Here is a 22210-nt window from a genome sequence, read left to right as displayed (position 1 = left end):
AACACCAACCACACTTGCACTCAATCAATCCAACTAATTCAACCAGCCAATTCAATCACACTCAATTCGTATGCGTGGCCGAACATCTTTCTCACCACCCGCGCCACTGCGCCTCAAGTCCATTCTCACTGCCCGCGCCACTGCGCCTCAGGCCCACTTGGCACACCGGCCATTCATGCTTTCACACGGACCGCCGTCAACACGTCCCAAGTCCGTAGCCCTCCGATCAATCCGGGCTCAATTCTAATGACCGACGTAAACACGTCCCGGTCCAACACACTTTTAACGGGCCACCGTCAACACGTCTAAAGCCCGCATCCATTTGGCACACCGGCCATTCATGCCTTCACACGGACCGCCGTCAACACGTCCCAAGTCCGTAGCCCTCCGATCAATCCGGGCTTAAAATCGACAGGCATGCACACGCCATTCAATTCAATCAATTTCACGCCAATTGCATCAAACGATCCATATTCACAATTCGCCACGTCAATCCACAAACCCGACGTTCAAGTCGGCCACATACGATCACCCAAATCATGCACATTATTTTATCCAATCCAATTAGCACAATTATATCATAATATAATTAAATTAAAACACGCCCTAGCCGTTTTAAACCCGAGACAAGCCTATAAAATACCCAAAGTACTAGGTAGGGTTTAGAAAGTCACTTACTTGGTTTTGGCCCGGAGAAAATCGGCTCGGACCTAAAATAGCCCGGGTGAACAGTACTGGACTAGGCGCGGGCGCGGGCCAACGGGCGCGCTGATCGGCCAACACGGGCACGGTGGCCGATCGGCGTGCCTGGCGCGCGGGCGCGGTGGCCGAACGGCGTGCCGGGCGCACGGCCGAGCCGGACGGGCAAGGCGCCGGGCTGAACGGGCGAGGTGCCAAGCGGTGGCTCAGGGCGAGCTCGGCCACGGCTTGGGCCGCTCGGCCACGACCGGCCAACGGCGACGACAGCGGCGGTTGGGGTCATTCCGACGAGCACAGCGGATGCAAGTGGCTGAGCAAGGTCGCCGGGGCTGGGTGGTGGCGGACGAGCAGAGGCGGTGGCCGGAAAGGCGGTGCGCGGCGGCTGGACGAGGCGGCGTCGGGGAAGAGAAAAATAGGGGAGGCGTCGGGGAGGAAGAAAAAAATAAGGGGAAGGGCGGTGGTCGCAGCTAAGGGGGCAGCAGGGCGGCGGAGGTGGTTGAGGGGAGAGGCTGGGTGGCAGAGGCGGATCGGCGGCGGCCGGAACGGCAGCACGCGGCGGCGGCGAAGCTAGGAGCTCGAAACAGGGGAAGGCGTCGGGAAAGAAAACAGGGGGAAAGGGGAGGTCGGGCGGCGGCCGGAGGCGGCATGGCGGCGTCTCGGGTGGCCGGGCGACGGAGGACAGGCCGGCGAACGGCTGGGCAACGCCGGGCCGCGCGAGACGCAGCGGCGAGCTGTTGCTCGCGTGCGCGCGGAGACGGGGGCAGGCGACGAGGCGGGCGACGGCGAGCGGCGGTCGCGGGCGACGAGCGCGGCACGGCTCGGTCGAGCGACAACGCAAGGCGAACGGCGAACGGTGGGGTGAGGCCGGGTGTCCGGTGAGCAAGAAGCGGGAGGCGAAGCTGTCGCGGCGGAAGAGAAGACCCGGCGAAGGAAAGGAAGAAGAGAGGAAGAAAAGAAAAGAAAAAGGAAAAAGAAAGAAAGAAAAGGAAGAGAGAGAGAAGTGGATGGGTCTGACAAGGGAGGGGCCAAACGTGCACATGTGAAAAAGGTGACCGGAGAGAGAGAGAGAGAGAGAGAGAGAGAGAGAGAGAGAGAGAGAGAGAGAGAGAGAGTCAAATATCATCATCGCGATCCAACGGCCCACGATCGAACTCGAAAACGATTTAGCGGCCCACGAAAATCCTAATTAATAATATAGGAAAAAGGGCCAAAAGAAAATAACCCAAAACACACTACGAGGAAGGTCTACTAGTCCAAATCTGCACCTGGTCAAAAATTCACTTTTCACATATTCCTGGCAATAGCGACGCTGGCCACAATAATATTGACACCGTCCAATTAAATTCGTCCTGGAACTCCGAGAAATTCGACACCAAAGTTTGGGCTCTAAATAACGGCCAAATTCGATCGAGTGCGATTCTAGCGAAATCTCTAATTTAAAAAAATAATAACCGAGAGTGATCAGTTCCCGGGCGAGATTTTCCTATAAGCACACCGACGAATTACACGTTTTATAAATCCCAACTATGGGCCAAAATTCGGAATGTCACATATGGCGAGGGCCAGGTGAGCCTCGCCAGCCTCGCCATGGCTGGGCGAGGCTCGACCTCGCCGGATCTGGCATGGTCCAGCCATGGCAAGGCTTACCTTTGCCGTTGCCAGCGAGGGCGAGTCGTCGTCGGCGAGGGCAAGCCTCGCCAGTGGCTCGCCCGAGGTCAATCTCGCCGGCCTCTGGCCTCCGGCATCCGGCTGGTCGCCACTCTGGCGAGCGGCTGAAGGAAGGGGGAGAAGAAAAAAAAAAGAAAAAAATTCAAAAAAATATTAAAATATTATTAAATTTTGTCTACGTAGCGCCGGTGACCGGTCGCTGGCCGGCCGATGTTCACGTTAGCAAAATCCGGCCAAAAGAACTGAATTGGCACTATATCAAAAGGTTTAGGACTCAATTGGCACAAAAAATAGGTTTAGGACTAAATTGGCACCATCCCAAAAGGTTTAGGACTTATTCAGCACTTTTCCCACAGTTTGTCGTTCGTACGTGCTCGCTTTAATATGTCTATATATTCAATTTCATAGTTTGGTATAACAAAGCAACTTGCTATTCTGAAATAATTATTCATCATATTTTGAAGAGTAGGAGCTCGCTTGAGAAAGCTCCCCAACCTTTTTTTAAGTGGCGGAGGATAACATCTACTATTTCATAGCTCATGCGCCCAGTTGAATCAGAAAAACTGAAGCTGGATGTTAGTTTCAAATGGATTTGGCAGTTGTTGATTCGTGAAAGAAACCCTTTCTTTTTGGAAGCAACTTCGAAGCTTGATTTGATTTAAAAGCACTTGATCGTTGGAAGGAACTTGCGAATCGACACACGGTTTAACCGATTCTGGTCAGGACGACTATTAAACTTGACTCTCATATATTATAAAGCAATTGATCTTGGTGTCATCGAACAATTAATGGTGTAAAATATCACATTGTAAGAGGACCTGGTAGAACTCTTGTAAACAATCTCTGTCCTTAGACTATTTTAATTTGATTTTCCCCACTTTCATTGAACAAATCGACTGAGGGATGGATGTCTGGCCGTCATCGACCCAGTCTTTGTTGTTAACACGAAATTATTTTGTGTTCTTTTGTGTTTTTTCTTTATGGAACCATTCCAAGCAAGTGCTTAGAATAGTATAAGGACAGAGTAAAACTCTTGTAAACACTCTCTGTCTAGTGTACTGTCATGATCGTATATTAGCTTGATTTTCTTGACGGTACGAAGGGGAAGCCGCCTGTTTCTTTGGGCAAAGGGCGCTCCCTCCTCCTACCTCCTTCCACTTCTTCCTGGGACAGGGACTACGGCTTTGACCTTCGAGAAAGAACTCCATGTCACATTACTTATTCTACTAGATCTTATAGAGCCACTTCACTTACAATATGATCGGCTCTGATCATAAATCGTAGAAAATATTCTCTTCAAACAAACCAAAATATCCTCTATATAGGGCTTTTACAAGAAGGTTGGAACAAAAACACTTTTGGTTGTGAATTCCAATGTGGCAGATAAAGGCATATATCCATGACTTTTTAATTCGATTTTCCGCACTTTCATTGAACAAGTCGATTAAGGGATGAATGTCTGGCAGTCCTCGACCCCATCTTTGTCAACACGAAATTTTTTTTGTGTTTTTTCTTTATGGAACCATTCCAAGCAATTGCTTAGAATAGTATAAGGACAGTAAAACTCTTGTAAACACTCTGTCCAGCATACTGTCATTATCATATATTAGCTTGTTTTTCTTGACAGCTTGAAGGTGAATCAGCCTATTTCTTCGGGCAAAGGGCACTCCCCCCTCCTAACGCCTTCCACTTCTCCACGGGACAGGGACTCATCTTCTTCTTGAAGCAGTTTGCTGGTCAAGTACATCCCCGCCATGTCTTGATCATCTTCAAAAAGATGCTCATGCTCATCCCTCACCTTGAAATACATGGAAAAGGCCCATGCTATAAAATGTAACCACCATTGGAGATATGTCTTCAATGCAAGCAATGTTAATTTGATGATTTAGCTAGTTAATATTTTGTGCTAGAAAGGTAAATGCTAAATTCTAGCATAAGAATCACATTTCCCTCACCTCTCTCTAAGGCCTAAGTTATTAGTTAATTAACCGTATGAAGTGCATTTCTTTTTTTTTTTCTTTTTGATAACCCACGGGCATGAGCATGGGACAACGGCTACTTGGAGGCCCAGTAAACACCATGTGTCACGACCCGAACCCCTCGAAGCGCAATCATCCCACGTGCCGGTCTAATTTGTTGCGACGCCCCAGGCCGCGCTGCCGACCCAACTCCCAACACACAGCATAGGGCACATGCGGAAGCGTTAATTAAAACACCCGTACAAAACAATACATGACCAAGGGTAGCAGGGACGTCGAACAATTCAAAGCCTAAAAATCAAGACTTGCATTGAACTTCAAAATATATAAAATGTCCACTATCTGCCAATACGAATCACCAAACAAAAGCGAGTTGACGGCCACTACTAACAAAATCCCTAAGTGGCCAAGGGGGCAGTCTAAGGTGGGGCTATAATCAAAAGGGTTACTGACCCGACCTAAGGGAGGCTAAGGCTGATCCTAGGAAACTTAATCGGGATCAGATCCTGATGACTCAGACTCAGGCTCGATTATCTCATCCTCTGAATCCATCTGCTCGACCTCGCCAACCTGTTCGGGTTCCTACTTTATGGGCTCCAGATTCTCATATGGATCAGGTACACCAGGCAACCTCTATCAGGAGTCTGAAAAACGGGATTTAAACAACTATGAGACAAATCTCAGTGAGTAGGCCTCCTAAACCGAAACTAGGCTAACATGCACCTCCCGACAAGCAAATCAACACAACAACGGACAATAATGTCAATCAAATGACCTAGGCCCTTGAGCCCGGATCGCTTACCTTACTGACCCTGCAGGTTAAACAGTTCGATATAATAATCACGGCACATACGTGGCACACATTTTCACACGTACGCCATACGCATGCTCATACTCAAAGTGTTCATCTCGAATACCATTCACCGAGTCTTGCACACTCGCACACTGGCTCATGCATTCTTATGCATGCAAATGTCATCATCATGCGGCTCATTTTCAGTTATAAACCGACCTGTAGGCCACGACCCGAAGGCCAATAATTGATAAACCGACCCGAAGGCCACAACACTCCACGGCTCGCGCCGAAGCACATATGGCCCAGTGTCTCCAGCCCGCGTAAAACGCATCAGGCGCAACACCTGTCACGCCCCGAACCCCAACGAGCTCGCGACATCCCCTGCTCCGGTCGAAATGATGCGACGTCCCAGGAACGTCGCCAACCCAACCCAAACATCAGAGCCACATGCGGAAGCGAATAACAAAACCCCGGACAAATAATGACGACAATGGGGTAGAACAACAAATCAATCCAGCAACCACATATTCACACAACACCAAATATACATACATCATATTACAGGCATAATTAACAAACTAGCATCCGAAATCACCGTCAACAAAATATTAGGGTCCGGCTAACTTAACTTCCCTATGGGTCAACCCGATTTACACAACCCCCAAAAATCTTAAGGAAAAACCTAAGGATCGCCCTCCTCCAATCTGTTTCTGAATCTCTGGCTTGAATTTCTGGAACTCACCTGCAGCTCCACTGGGCACCAACAGTAGCTCCCCGGACTTCCAAAAAGAAAAGGCGCACTTCCCGGGTTTAGGGCCGGGGGTCTGAAAGTGGCGGTTATACAACCGTGAGACGAATCTCAATAAGTGTACAACCCCAAACCCCACGAAGGCACTCACGTACCGCCAGACGAAAACACCCATAACACACATACGATCGGCCAAACTAACAATCACATGCGACCCTACCTGGAATCCATCACGCACGTTCCTGCACGTTAGACAATAACACAGCCAACACATCACAGTAAGGAATCACAGACGCGCGCGTGTCTTAATTATAAGACAGAAACCACTTGGGCACGTCCCATACCGTGTCTAGCAGTTTCTACGCCATAATTAAGCATCACATCACGCGATACAAACACACTCGCACGCTACTCACACCATGCGTCACTTTCCACAATCATCTCGCTTGTCTTGCCAAATCCCACTCATTCTCAACCTTTCCACCACTACCGCGCCCGCGTAAAACGCATCAGGCCAACGGTCTTCTGACCTCGTCAGGCATCGTCACCTCGTCGGGCCGGGCATCGTCACCTCGTCAGGAACGGCATCGTCCCGCGTAAACGTACACGCCTCAGGACGGAATCCTACACACACTTTCCTTCTACCGCGCCCGCGTAAAACGCATCAGTTCAACAGTCTTCTGACCACGTCAGGCATCAACACCTCGTCAGGCCGGGCATCGTCACCTCGTCAGGGACGGCATCGTCCCGCGTAAACGTACACGCCTCAGGACGGATCTTTCCAACCAAACCACATTTCCATAACCTCGTTCCACTCAAACCACACTTACACACGGCCAACAACCACACGACCCAACACAATTCCACATTGCACGCACAATTCACAAGTCACATACACTTTGCAAATATACATTCTCACCACGCAAGTACACCACACAATCATGCACATATAACACGCGATCCCGAAGCACTATCACGCATTCTTGGCACGCGAACATATTGCGCAATCGCGCTGCCACACCATCACACCTCACGGCAACACACGTGACATATACGACCACACGTACACAACCCGAAACACAATCCCAAATCAGCTAACTACCACAAATCGCACAATCACGCACAAATTTCCATTCAAGGCACAATCCCAATAATTAATCGCACAAATTAATTCCGATCAAACCTCAACATCACAGCCCTAATCCAAGCTCCCTAAACCTCAAAATTCTTCGCCTAATTAGTCCGCAACCACCAAATAATCAGTCCCGAACAGCCCCTAAAACAGTCACAAAATCGCCTAAACCGGGTCCTAAACGAGTCTAGAAATATCCGAGCTCCTAGGTAGTTTTTGGGGAAGACACTTACCCAAAAGGCGAGACAGAACGGGGCTGGAACGGGCCGGGACAGCGGCAGCAGCGGAGCGGCGTCGCTGGCGATGCACGGACGGCGTGAACAGTGATTCCGTACGGCGCGGTGAACAGTACTTTCGTACGGACACCGTACGGACAGGCTGGGATGGTGGCCGGAGAGGTGCCGGTGACAGCCGCGGCGTCCGACGGTCCGGCGTGAACAGTGATCCGTACGGACGGTGAACAATACCCCGTCTGACGGATACTGTACGGACCGTCTTCGGACGGCGACGTACGGCGAGGCCGGACGGCCGGGTGTCGACGGAAGGCGATCGTAGCTCCGGCGAAGCTCCGGCGGTACTTGTTGCGAGGCACCGGAAAGAGAAAAAGAGAGAAACAAGGCTGTTTTGGACAAGAACCGGGCGTGGTGGCTGAACAGTGAGAGGGAGGTCCAAGGGTTCTATGGCGACGGCGGTGGGCGGCCAGCTCCAGTGGTCTGTTCCGTGAACAAGATGCCGAAAAATGCGATAACCAAACTGCAGGAACAAGAAACGAAGAAGAAGAAGAATTTTCACGGGGGAAATGACCGAATAGGCTGAGAGGAGAGAGAGAGGGTCTGGTCAAATGAGTCAAAGTTGGTATGAGTGGAATCCATGTGTCTCAATCTAAGCCAATTGGACAATTTTGCCCTTGATCCAATGGCTTTCTTTCCTTCTCATCCAATAATTTAGGGGTAGAATGGTCATTTGCTCTTAACCATGGTTGACCAGACCTGAGTTAAGCCTAACTCACCTTGGTTAATCCCAAAATTAATCCAAATTTCGGAATTAATTAAAAATGGCCTAGGGGTATTTTCGTAATTTTCTGATCTCGAACCGAAATTCCAATTTTCGCACATACGCGTTCCATATGTGCGTGGCCAACATAATATGGCGTCGGAATCGCGAAATTCATCTCGCAAGCCCTCGAAAATCCACGTCAAAGTCTCAGGAATAAAATAATATTATTTTTTCAATTTTTTGTCGAAATTCCAATTTTTGGCCAAAACCACTCTGAATGTGCGTGGCCACCCCAAAATGGCCTTGGCCGCGAAAAATAAGCTCAAACGGCCTCAAAATCCAACATCGGTGTCCACAGGGGCAAAATCGTAATTTTTCCGGCCCCAGACCGAAATCTATTTTTTTGCAGAAATGGGTGGCCCCAAGGTTGGCCAAGCCAAAAACGTCATCGGCCGTCCAAAATTGTCACTTTCAAAATTCTCGATTCCCGGGGCCGAATTCCAAGAAATGACTAAAATCGAACAATCGCGACTTTAGCTTATCTCTTGCTAACGGGTGGCTCATTGGGATTACGCGCTCTCGACCCGTGACCGACACTAAGTCAAATCACGTTTAAGTTTGCTCGAACCAAGGCGACCTCGATTGTCATATAATTGCGAGGGTCTGTCGCTAGTTCCCTTCGGACACGATCAATCAAGTAGACCGGTCTCGGTTGGCTCAAAACATTCCATCGTCAATCCATATGGTCGAAGATTGAACCCAGGTCGAGTTCTTTGGTCGTGCGAACTCAATCCCGTAACGGCCCTACCCCTAAGGTTAGCATCCCGAGAATGCGCATTTCCGGGTGAGATCTCACTATAAGTGCATTGATCAAATTCATTTCCTAAATCCCGGGAAAAGGATCGAAAATTCAGACTGTTACAACACCGATCTCCTTACGGACCAACGCCGTCTTCCGGACGAACCGGGCATCATCCCGCGTAAACGCATCAGGACGGCATCGACCCCGCGTCGAAACGCATCAGGCCTTAAGTGATCACACGGCATACGGCCAATTTTTATCTGAACCCAGCGTAAAACGCATCGGGCAATTAAGGGTGATCACATGCTCATGCCGGGCACGCATACTCGCATAATTTCATCTCATGCCCCATTCTCGGCATACACAGTGCGTGGCCATGCAATGTCGCACAATGCAACATGAGCATTCAATTTCAGCACGGCATTTCAACAAACATGCCAAATCAACGTGCTCAAATAGCCAATCAATTGCCCATACTTATTCGCATAACATGCGCACTTGGTCAACTAGTACCATGTGGTCCAAAACATAATTTACGCGCTTGGGCAATAAACATTCACACCAATGATTGGCCAATCACACACCGCATTGCTCGAACACGAAATCAGGCGGCATGGCATTAAACAATTGAGCATGACAAAGTACCATTCAACCACCAAGTCGCTCAAATAAGGCACCACAAAATTTAACACAATCAAGCACAATTTGTACCCAAATCAGCCACTACATGGCCCAACCATTCACACATGGCAATTCACGAACAAACCACACATTAGCCGTACAATGCCCAATTAAACCTCAATGGATAGCCACTAATCAGTCCGAGAGAGAGAAAAACCGGGAATATACAAAATCGGGTCCAAACTGGGCAGTTACACAGTGACAGAAATCCATTTGAAATAAATGGTAAATCAATTCCAAAAATTTTGAAATTTGGATATGTTGTACAAAACATCTCGATGAACATTTTCCGTGCAGAACTAGAAACCCAGTTCTAACCGTAAACACCTCGTTTTGACACTCAAAGTCTTACAAAATTCGATTCGCTCAGACAGCCCCTCAGGCCATCAAAATACAACTCATTCAGTACCCAAATCATTTTGGAAAGCCTTGAAATTTTTATATGTTATACCCACAAATGTCCCCAACAATTTTTGTGAATGAAGTATTTTGAAAATAGGCCTGGAAAAATTTATAAAAATTTGAACAGACCAGAAGGTCGGGTGAACAGTAAGTCGGACAGTTTTGTTTCGGTCCAAAGATGAACTTCCGAATGGCCTTAAATGATTTCCAAAATTTCCCAAATTAAAGTATGTCATACTTAAAGATGTTGGAAACAACTTTCATGAAGAACACTTCTTCAGATTCGGCCTACAATGATCACAAAAAAAAAAAACAAAGCGTAGAGGTACAGTAAAATAAGAAATCCGAGAATCATTAAACTTGCACCATTAAGCAAATCCAGCTCATACAACCTCTAAACCAAGTCTCCACAGCCTTAAAACCATCCCTAAATCATCACCTTAGGCCCTTAAAATCACCACAACATCAACCCAAATCAGCCCCCACTAATTAACCCCTAAAACTTGTCCAAAGTGCACATAATCCTAATTAAGGGTTAGGATTTCCACTCACTAGGTTTAAGCTTCAAAAGTGGGCTGAACAAGAAGAGAAACGGGCTGAACAGTAGCTGGATCAAACCGGTTCAGCGACGGCGTCCTCACGGCGACGGACGGCTGCGTTCCGGCGGCGGCGACGGCTGCTCCGGTGGTGGCTGCTCCTCACGGCCAAGGGAAGAGAGAAGGGAGATGGTTGGGGGAGGAAGATGACCGGCGTGAAAATGAAGATGGGGGAGAGAGAAATGGGTCAAAGTGTGCTTATGGTCAAAACGGTGGTGCCACGTGTCGCGATCCTAGCCCTTGGACTATTTTGCCCCTTTGATCCAATGGCCATTAATCACTCCCATCCAATAATTGAGGGGCCTTTTGGTAATTCAATAATTCTAATAATTATCCACAATGAAGTCCCCAAAAATCCTCAAAATTCGGAACTCCAAAAATAGGGCACATGGGCATTTTCGTAATTTTCCGGTCCCGGGTCGAAATTCCATTTTTCGACCATACCGACCACAAATATGATTGGCCACTCAAAAATGACGTCGGCCTCGCAAAATAATCGTAAATACCCATAGAATTTTGACATCGAAGTTCGGATCCAATTTGGCGATCAAAATTGCTCAATTCAGAATTTTAGAGCCTCTCACTGATGGGTGGCTGTTTAGGGGTTATGCGTATCGACCTAGGGTCACTCGAGTCGCGACGGTTTCGATTACCGGGAGAACACAAGGAATTATTGGTTATTCCAGGGGTCACGATCGTTCGGTTCAAGTTCGGGATTTGTTCGCCACTCGTACTCTCGATCGAGCGGAATCACCCACGGTCCAATCGTACGTCGTTGGCCAAACCAAATCCGTCATTTTCCTAAGATCGGCCCACACTTGCCCAAAATACTTCCATGTCGTTTCTCGGAATCAGTGCCCGATTCGCGATCGGTTTCCCGGTCCACGTACCGTTTTTCCTAGTTAGCCTTTCCCATTGGTCAGTATCCCGCGAGGGGCCAGCTCCGGGCGAGACGTACTAAAATCATATGAGAAATAATATCCACTTTGTTGGATCCCGGAAATGGGTCGAAACTCAGGATGTTACACCGTGCATGCCCGAACTGGCAAAGTTCAAGCGTTTGGCCTATTCTAGTGGCCTTGACCTAAAGCAGTTTGCCCGTAGTTTGTGGAATTCAAACAGGTGAACTCTAGTTGAGCTAGAAATCCTCTAACGCTCCAACCAACGCCCTAACCAACTGTGTCAATTATGGGGGTTGAATCTGTTAGTATATTTCCAACAAAAACCAACCAATTTCTACAAGCTTATCGAGATTTGCCACGGATTGAGGTGACTATCAGATGCCGAATCCAAATTTCAAGTACGAGGAAAACATAATTTAGGATAGATAGAGAAGAAGAGTCTCAAACCTTTTGAACGCTTTGAGTTAATGCAACCAAACGGCCTTTTATCCAAATTGAGATAAGCCTCTTGCTCTGATGCTTTTGTCTAAATTTTCAGGAAAGAAAATGCATACTAAAGTTGATTAGTTTTATGAGCATTAGGTGCAAGTAATTCAATAAAGAAACCCTAGTAACATAGAGACTGTCTTCCCTCTCTATGCCTTTGCTCTAATGCTGTTGGTTGACTAATAAATATGTGAGAAAAGTCGCTTTTTTGTACTTGAAGGGGCGATTTGCATAGTACAACTATTCAAGATATTCGGTTATCTCTGTCGGACGAGATATTGTAACAAAAGATCCCCGATGGATACACAAAGGCAGTAGGTTCATGCCTCAAATTGAAGAGAGTTTATGAGTCCGATCAAAAGGGTGGATCAAATTGGGTAAAAAATAGTCCGATCCAAATTAACTCCTTTAACCCTTTTCCATGTGACACAAATATGGTGACCCATTCTCGACTCTACCTAATCTAACTCATACCCGATCCGACCCAACTTATACCCGATTTGATCCATATTATTAAAATACTTCTATATTTAATTCAATCTAAGAAAATTTATACTCAAATTGAGATGAGAGCACCTAGTTAACAAGGCCAATAACCTTCTTGGGGGCTTCCCTAACTTAAGCCTAGCCCATTGCAAAAGGGAGGAAAATAGGGTCGCGAATTGCATTGCGAATTCTCTTAGGATTGGTCTCTTCCTTTTAATTGGTTATCAAGCCCACCGGAAGCCCTATGGGCCTTACTTTGCTCTCATTCATGTCTTTTTTTCTCAAACTCTTTCAATAGCTAATGATATCTTTTTTCCGACAGAAAAAAAAAAAACTAAGATGAGAGCACGGAGCGAGCGAGTGTGAGATTAAGTGAGGACGAAAGAGAGTCAACAGGGAGTCAGAGAGGTGAGTTAGGTCTAAATAAGTTGTGAACCCATTTAACATCTATATTATTTGAGACTTTACTATTCTAAACCTATTTATGACCCATTTACAGAATATAATTAATCCATATAACAATCCAACCTATCAAATATGAATTAAGAAATGAGTTTATAATCTATTTTGATAGGTCTGGTTTATGATGACATTAATACTTTGCCAATCAATAGTTCTAAAAATAGCAGTTGCACACGTTTCAAATACGAGAAGATGTGCGTACTTTAGACTTAAATATATAGATATATGTTAATAGCATTGATAAGAACAAGCCCTAATGTTATGCTCTTTTGTTGTCAAAAACGCGATCCAGACTATAAAACCTGTCCGATTCAAATTGAGTGAACTAATTGAAAATGGGAGAAGAATACTGAAAGTGCCAAAAGTCTTTTTCCGGATCACTTAAGTGCCAAATTAGAGAAAAAACGATCACTTAAGTGCCAATTCCAACCAAATTGATTACGTGGCATTTATAATTAAAATTTTTAATATGACTTGGCATATTTTTAAAAAAATCCAGTTCACGTGAACATCCAAAACAACGTCGCACAATCCGACTAGCATTGAAGTGATCGTTTTTTAACAACGACCGGCACTGAAGTAATCACTTTAAAAAAAGTTTGGCACTTAACTATTTACAACTTTTAGACAACATTGTTGAGGGATTATATGCTGACTAGGCACGCCGGCAAGCCACGTAGGACTGAGAAACTAATAAAATATGGTCACGTCTAATTTCCGGCAACCCAGATCGGAGTTGGCACTTAAGTAATTATTTTTTAAAAAAAGTGGTACTTAAGTGATCTAGACAAAATTTTTGACACTAAAGTGAGCATCGTACGTAACTTTTAACACTTCTAATATCTTTCTCTCAGTTGAATACACACAAGGTACATAATGCATTGTTATCGAGGTAGGACCATGAGTTGACTAGTTAGAGAATAATTCGATTGTTCCGAGCCCAAAAGTACGGATCTTTTTGTGCTAGTAATTTCAATAAATGTCACTAAATGTCAAAAAGTTTAGTGGAAAAACTAATAGGTGTTTTTTTTAATGTAACTTGTTGGTAACTTATCAACACTTTTGTGAAATTATCAACTTTTTTTTATATTTGCAAGTGAACGGTTTTTTTTACCGACTTTTCGATTTTATTTACAAAACTTACTGAAGATGTCAATCGTTGAAAATTTTAGTCCGCAAACCAGAATCCAATTCATTGTACTCCACTCCATTATTTGTCATTCCTCGGAGGAATGTTTATTTACTAATACAGCCCTTGCTTTTGTGGATTTGGTGTTCATCGTCAAGACATCAATTTGATGTCCTCAATATTGCTGAATAAGATAGATACCAATGATGCAGAGTATTTAAGTTTCACATCACGGACCCTGCAGTCGTAACGTAAATCTGTGCAGTGCTTGAAGAACCTGCTTAAGCTTCTCCTTTGTCTCTGGATCAACCAAGTTTCCCTCACTGTCGAATTTCGTCGGTGGTTCGAATCTGTTCACAGAGAATTCGGGTTTGTTGATGAAATGAAGATCGACAAAGACTCCAATTTGACGGAGATGATACTGCGCTCGTCTCCCACCGAAAGGTCCTCCCGAGCTCACAATGGCAGCTGCCTTATCGGCCCAAACATTTGGTGGTCTAGATGCCCAGTCCATTGCATTCTTCAATGGTGCTGGTACAGCAAATAGAAGAATATGATTAAGAAATGAACGACTTCACAAATACATAACTTCCTCATCCTTTACCATCATGTGATGCCTAGGGAAAAACTCAAGCTGAGCCTTACTTGATCTATAAGATCATTAGGGTGTTCATGGCCCGAGATTTACTCACCTAAGGTGGGTTTGTTGAACGAAATATAAAACCTTCACTTCCGCAACTTTTATTGCTCAAAAAATATCAGAAGGGATCATTTTGTCCCACGGACTCAATGAGTAGAGCGTAAATTCTGTTTACTTGTAATACTTGTACCCTGGAACCCACGTTGTTGAAGTGGCAAAAGGCGCACCTAACAAGCATTGGGAGATTAGTATGAAGATGTTGTTTGATGGGGAAATTGAGCTTCTTTCAAATTTACTTTGCTTTAGTGAGATCGAATGATTTCGGCAATGTGTAGTCTACCACTGACTCTTAGATAAGATCACTAACAGACTTACGAATTCAAAATAGGAGTATATAGTTCTCTCTAGTGTATACGGATTCAATGAACTCGATATCCAATAATATCTGAGAGACAGATGACACACTATAATTTCTTCCACACAAAGATACCGATATTCCCAGGTATCCGTACCAATGCAGATGGTCACCTTGCCCCATAACTATTGACAGAACAAGGCTTCCTCATGAGGAGACAATTAACTCATAACATCCGAAGTGTTAGTGAAGCAGCATTCTCAAATTAGTTTAGGAAGGAGATCAGTCTCATAGTAAAGAAACTGAATGATTGGTCCACTAAGAACTTTTCATGCGACAGATGGTTGTTAAGAAAGCCTCAATGCACAAAATGATAATTAGATAAGTATACTAAAACACCTTCCTCTAACCAGTCAAATATGTGTGGGGAAAACCTCTCTATTATATTATGAAGTTGGCAAAACCATCTATTTTAATTATTGATAAATGCAGGTATTGTGAATATCAGGTGAAGTTGGTATGAGGAGTGCTTAGGCACTATCAATGGTAACTGAAGTATATAGTTGAAGGACATCTACAAGTTGGATGGACCTTATGGAGGGTGAACTAGTTTGGTAGAACGAGGTGTTCGTGAGAACTTGGAAAGACTGTAAGCTGTAATATTGATCGCTAATATACTCAAGAAGACCAATGAATAGTATATCATAAGTCAATTTCCAGCGGCTCGCTTGAATAAACTCATTGGATTCTTGATAGAGGCAGCCCCCTATATCAACTATATATGAGATGTTCATCATGTTTTTTGAATTAACTGGATAAGATGACCCAAACCTCTTTCCAATTTAATTGTAATTGGTGTCTAACGGTTAATCACAAGTTCTAGAATTCATAGAAGGAGGACAGGAGATTGAATCAAATCAGTTCTTGCATATTTTGTTCAAACAACTAGAGGAACCAATAAGTGACAAAATCATCGGACTCTATTTAAGGAAACTTCCCTATTGCCAGGATTGATTGTATCGACTGTGTCCAGGATCTCCAACAGCTATTTAATCTTCTTGAAGATCCTCCGAGGCAAGATTGAAGACTAAGGATCTATATAAGAAGATTCAAAGCAAGATGAAGGGTGTGGCAAAAGTAGAGAAAGCTATGAGTTTGATATTATCTTGTTCTATTTACTGAGAATGTGACTATGCTCACTTGTGATTTTCTCTATTAAAGTTTCCAGTGAAATCTCCGATTTGATAAGTGAACAAGTGTAATAGCAGTACTTGAGTATTGATAGTGAGATCTACCAGTTTCCGAAAGAGGCATAACTTGCTACTTCATAACATAGCGTGTTCTATCCTTGTTGGTATGAAAGTGGACTTAAGCTTGATATAAGTTGAACCACCATAGTATTTGCTTGCAAATATTCTCTGCTATCTTTTTATTCATTTCTATATTTTTTTGATAGAAGCATGCGCACATGATGTTATTAAGCTATTCATGCATCTATCTATTTTAACTTGAATTATTCAGCCAAAAATTGTCTAAGTTTTGCGAATCAGCCTATTCACCACCCCTTTATATTGGGTTGTTAGCCTCAACAACATGCAATGATTCAATAGACAAGGCTGACAACCTAAGTAAAAATGTTTGAGTGGGTGCAACATACATAAGCACAGCCTCCTCAACAGCCAAAAAAAAAAAAGAGAGCAAGTTTAACACAACTATGAACAAGTAAACAACTTAAATAAAACAGAGAAAAGTGGTTACGAGTCACGGAGTAGTTATACTCAGGGGAAGCAAAAAGGATGCTGTCGGCTGCCAGAACCTTCTGGCGAAAAGCCTCCACCGCCGGCGGGAACCTGCCGTCGACTTCGAGGTCCGTGTTTATCATCGGAAGGGATGATACGTCGATCAGCTCTATTTGCATCCCCTTCACCGATTCCTCGCATATCTCGATCGCTATCACCATCAACAGGAAAAGGAAGCGAACACATTCAGACAAAAGAACAGCAGATTTAGCTCGCGGCTTTCGAAAATTAGGATCGACGTGATTACCGGAACGAAGGAGGCCTCGATTGAGAGAAGCTTTTCGAAGTGACCCGCAGATCGCTGCGACCTTGATCACTGGGCCAGCGACCACCGTCGATTCCATCTCTCTCTCTCACTCAATAGGAATTGTCAGTGAACGAACAGTGGCATGGCAGGGAAGAAGAAGAAGAAGAAGTTGACCAAGTAATGACGATTACGTTTTCTCTCTGTCTTCTCAAGGAGTAGGTGGAGTAAAAAATTTGAAGAGCGCCAATGAACGAAGGCATTGATGACGAGGACTGAGGGAGGGAGGATATGGTGAGGTCGCAAGCAGAGTTGCTCTGGCTCGTTGACCGTTCCTTTTGGCTTTGTAGAGAGACTGGCGGTTCCAATAGTTTGAGAGCGGGTAAATTGCCAAATCAGTTATAAACCTATTGTAAAGATATCAATTCATTCATAAACATTTTAGTTTTGACAATTTAGTCCTAAACCTTTACACGGAATTTCAATGTAGTCCTTCCGATTGATTATCAACGGAAATTGCTAACGTGGTGTCCGGTCATCGCCGTCCTACGTGGCAAGTTGACGTGGACAACTTTACTTTGCACGGCATCCTATGTGGACAGCCACATCAGTGATTTCCTATGGTGATTGGCCAAAAGGATTACATTAAAATTTCACACAATGATTTAAGATTACATTGGTGAAATTGAAAGAACTGAATTAGCATATGTATAAAAAGGTTTTATGATTAAATTGGTAAATTTCTAGTTTGGGATCTATCAGTGTAGAATTTAAAAAAAAAACACTAAAAATATGAGATGTTTAGATAAGGAAATGACGCTCCCAAAATTCATTCCCAGTGAATCTTGTAGAACACATTAACAAAACTTCCTCTAATTATTTATCAGATGAGTTCTATAGCCGTGACGAAATATTCAGTTTGAACCATAATTACTTTATGTAGTGACCGAGCCCAGCATGGTTTCCCAACCCAGTACTAGTGGAAGTAGATGTTAGAATTAGTAAAATTGATTTTGGTTGAAGAAGAAAAGTTAAAATTGGATTTCGATTCTCAACCGACTCCAACATTTAAGACAAGGAGAGCGCAGCCTGCACCTTGAAGACACGTAGAGTCCAAGTTGGAGAAGTTGCTTCTTTGACCAAAATTTGTAATTTGAACGTGGTTTCCTTTTTGATTAGTTGAAGTCGGCAAAAGAGCAAAAGTTCAACTTTGTTTCTTACATGTTGAAGTCGGCTTACCTCTAGGCGGTTAAAATTGTTGTAAAAAAGCTTGTCTTGAATGTTTTATTTTTTTGTTGAAAATCGTTCTTCACATGCAGAGAAAAGCTTCACTTTGTTTTGAAAAGCACACTATTATATACGAAACTTTTGTTGGAATTGATGAATACTTCGGAGACTCTTGTTTCTCATATCGGACATGCCCACGTGAGTTTAGGAAAATCAAAGTATGATCCGACAACATGTGACCCCTGCGCACGGAATGCGAGGGTTTGGGAGCAGCGCCCCCAAAACAGGGGTCCCGCTGACCGGACAACGGGCGAGGGTTCCGCTCCCCGGTGAGCGGACGGTGGCCCCACTAGCCAGTGAGCGGGCGGGGGCTCGGGGGCAGCGCCCCCGAAACAACATCAAGTTTACTAGCCCATTTGTTGTGAGATTAAAGGGATTCGGATAGACTTGGGCTTTGGGCTCATTTTAAGTCCTATATATATTGTACTTGTATGAGATATCATTGTAACGAGTGGTTGTGGTTGTAAACCCTAAATATCATAGTAGAATCCCTTTGCAGGACGTACTCCTATTCGGGAGTGAACTTGGGTAAACTTGTGTATCAATTTTTCTATTATCTGTGTGATTGTTTTGATTCTGTTTCGGATATAACCCCATCAACTTTTCTATCTTGTGTGGTTGTTGGTGCCTTGCCATTCCTCTCCTTCGTTGCGTTCCACGTCCAAGCTTCCGCAAATCAACATTAGGGACGGGTTATCTCACGTTATGGCATAACTGAACCTACGTGGCAGAATAACCAAGGCTTTCTAAGGGTGAGAAGCGATTGGGGGGTTCAAGCCCATGACCAGACGGGCCCAAACTACTAGGGAGGAAGCTTTACGTCGCTCCGACCAACCACCGCACTGGTAAACTTCATTGTATGTTGTTTGTGAGTTCATTTGACTTCAACGATTTCACATATCTCATTAGAGAAAACAGGAGAATGTTAAATAGTTGCTTTCTCTAACCCACTAACGTACACTTTATTTGAAAATATTACCTCTTTTTGGACCCTTTTTTAGTGTATCTATTGTGATATTACATGGGGACAATTCCTCAACATCTTTGTTCATTCGCAACAAAGTACGTGAAAATGGAGAAGTTGGAAGGGAAGGAGAAGTTTGAGGGCACTCGTTAGTATAGACTCGGTAATGAATTTGACAATTCGATAGATTAGTTCATTCTTACGACGAACTTATGTCAAACTTTTGCATTTGAAGCTAAGCCTGAGTTAATGGACAAATGTCCTCTTGAGAGTCTAGCATGTGAAGATCCATCCTGTTTACACCAAAAATAATTGCGTTGTCGACATAAACAAGCTCGTGCTTGACACGTGAACATGGACGGTCGCATGAATGACACATGAATATTACCATGCACGTGACATCTTGTCGACGACCGTAGGGGTTTGATATTTGTTGATCAACATTGAGACACATCGGCGACACATATTCAATTGTCAATATACGATGATGAACAGCTAGTAACTATGGGTATGGATACTGGCATGGATATGATGGGTGAAGAGCAGTATACCATCAAAGTTCTTTGAAAGCATGAGAGGCAAAGGAATATGGTAACCAACTTGCAACAAATCAATTGGGGCAATGGATTAATTGGCAGGTGTTTACTTAAGGAACGTCGAAGCACGACTACAAAGCTCAAAACCTACGAATCAGTTGAGATTGAGGAGAAATGGGCATGCATTTTGGAGGAGACAATTACTTGAGAAGTAAGAACACAGGGCATCGGTTGTGCAAAAGTGCAAAAGTAAGATAAGATCATGGGGCTATTAACACACCGTCTAGAAAGAAACTGCTTGGTTGCAAAATCATGGCATCATGAGAATGTGAACACGAAATTTGCAAAAATAGAGGGACATGAAGGCAATCGAGAGTAACCGTTCGAAGAAATGCAACTGCTGAAAATCGTCAGAAAGCAGTTACCATTATAATCTTTATAGTCACAAGTAAAACCGCATTTTACCTGTCTAGCAGTTCTTCGACCGGAACCTCCTCTTCATTGCAGAGACAGGGGCTCATCGTTGCCACTGCAGTCGCCTCTAAGGAAGCTCTTCGTAGAAGGGCGTGGTGGTTGCGGCTTGGTGCCGTTTAATTAAGGTTTAATCTCACTTGATTCAGGTTTAATTAAGGTTTGATATTAGTAGCATTTTAATTATGCCCATATAATTATATTAAACTTGTTCTGATCGGATTAAGCTAGGGAGGTTGTGAACTTAATTAAATTAAGCCCACAAGAACAAGAAAATTGGCCCAAACCCAAAATCTTTACCATGTTGTCGAAAATCGAATGCGCAAAGCTCTTGTAATTCCAAATTAATAGAATGAAGATTTCGTACATTACAGGAAGAAATATTGTGGGTGGAATCTATGAGCATATTTACCGTGGGTTTAGAAAAGGAAGATTGGTCACACATATATATATATTTAAAATTCCTTAAAGCAACAATATATTAAACTCATTCTAAGATAAAGAGAGAAAAAAAGAACAAAGAGAAGACATTCAATGGGTATAAACATGGGGAGGACTGGTTGGGATCCCATGTTACGAGAAGATATCTTTCGCCGCAGGAAATTCTTCTAAAAAGAGAAAGAGGATCGCATGGGGGTTGCCTTCGTGGTTATCTCCACTTTTGAGATAACTGTACTGTACTTTACCCGCATATATATTCACAGAATCAAGTGAGATCGAAGACACGTCCACTTCTCCAAATCTGGAAAGGCCACACGACTTGAGCGAGCATCTTCACCAGATGCCTCTCTTCCGCCCGTCATCTTCAATCAACATGGTCTTTGCAGCAAAGAGCGAGCGCATCTCCTTACCTACAGATCGTTGTCCTGCTAACCGGTCTTTTAGCAAGGGTACTACCTCGCCGAGTTGGTTCGAGGCAAGCTAAACCATCGTCATGGTTGCTGTTCAGTCGACTTCAGTTGCTGTTTCGCTGGACCGTCGCTGCCATAGGCTTATTAATCGCCACTCGGGTTGCAGCTGATCCGGAACAAAGTTGACTCGGGATACCTTAGGTTGTCGCTGTCCACGTCCAGGTATTGTGTCGCCATCGCTGGAGTTATGCGGAGTTTTGTCAATGCCGAAGTACACGCTCAGTAGATTACAGGTATGATCTCCAAACAATTTGCAGTGATCACTAGCATTATCGTGAATTTACTTGGTCTGTGTTTAATTACGGCGAAGGTAGGAGGAAATCGTGGTCAGTTAACTGCTTGCTTCTTGCCCATTCGCGAGTAGTCAATAAGGTTGATCCTAATAGTTTCTTCTTGTGACGTGTCCGCGCCGGATGGTAAAAGAAATAAAAAGAATTTCCGTCAATTTGGCATTACATGATTCACGTTTGCCCCTAAGTTAATTTGGTATCTGAGAATATTCTGACTTTTAGGCTCCTATCGTTTACGGAAAACATTTTTGGGGAAAACATTTTCCTCATTTTTCGGTGTTCGGTTCGCTCGGGAAAATGAATCAACGGAAAATATTTTTTTTGTCAACAGAAAATCTGTGCTTAAATTAAGAAAATGATTTCTTCTTTGAAAAAATCAAAAAACAATTTCCAATATATTAATAGGTATTGGCGTTTGGATCCAAAACTCTACGTTTGAATGCTGGGACCCAAATGTTGGTTCCAGAGTCTTTAATGCCCAAGCCGGGTCCATCAAGGCCAGGCCCGGGTCCATCGAGGCCGGAGTCGCGTCCGTTGAGGTTGGCTTAAGACCCCATTGCCTAGGCCTGGGCCCCCGGCGCCCATGCCCGGGTCCATCGAGACTGGGCCCGATCCCCTAGTGCCCATGCCCTATGCCCTAACACCCGAACCCGCATCCACAAAGGCTGAGCTTGGGTCCTCGGCACTCAGGCTCGGGTTCTTAATTAATGAAAAGCTCGTTTTTATAAAAATATTTGTAAAAAAATCAA

The 22210-nt window shown here is 44.3% G+C and overlaps 1 protein-coding gene across 1 annotated transcript; it reads right to left on the bottom strand.

Annotated features, from left to right (window-relative positions):
* Positions 1-14018: 14018 nt before the first annotated feature.
* On the bottom strand, positions 14019-17226 carry LOC115684276 (NADPH:quinone oxidoreductase-like). The gene is made up of 3 exons (XM_030609019.2): positions 17006-17226; positions 16718-16909; positions 14019-14495 (listed from the first exon to the last, which is right to left on the bottom strand). The coding sequence occupies exons 1-3, from the start codon at positions 17100-17102 to the stop codon at positions 14194-14196; spliced, it is 591 nt and encodes a 196-aa protein (XP_030464879.1). The 5' UTR covers positions 17103-17226; the 3' UTR covers positions 14019-14193.
* Positions 17227-22210: the final 4984 nt, after the last annotated feature.

The sequence above is a fragment of the Syzygium oleosum genome, unplaced genomic scaffold, assembly GCF_021117445.2.
Source record: "Syzygium oleosum isolate NSW1041296 unplaced genomic scaffold, Sole_v2.1 Sole_v2.27, whole genome shotgun sequence".
Lineage (NCBI taxonomy): Eukaryota > Viridiplantae > Streptophyta > Magnoliopsida > Myrtales > Myrtaceae > Syzygium > Syzygium oleosum.
The sequence above is the reverse complement of the archived record's forward strand: the minus strand, read 5'-3'. Positions and strand labels throughout refer to the sequence as shown.

Bases quoted from the DNA above. Each gene is read 5' to 3' on its own strand.
- LOC115684276 (XM_030609019.2), bottom strand. From the start codon at position 17,102: ATGGAATCGACGGTGGTCGCTGGCCCAGTGATCAAGGTCGCAGCGATC. The intron at 16,910-17,005 runs GTAATCACGTCG...TGATGGTGATAG, and splicing joins TCGAGGCCTCCTTCGTTCCG to CGATCGAGATATGCGAGGAA. The intron at 14,496-16,717 runs GTAACCACTTTT...TTGCTGTACCAG, and splicing joins GTATAACTACTCCGTGACTC to CACCATTGAAGAATGCAATG.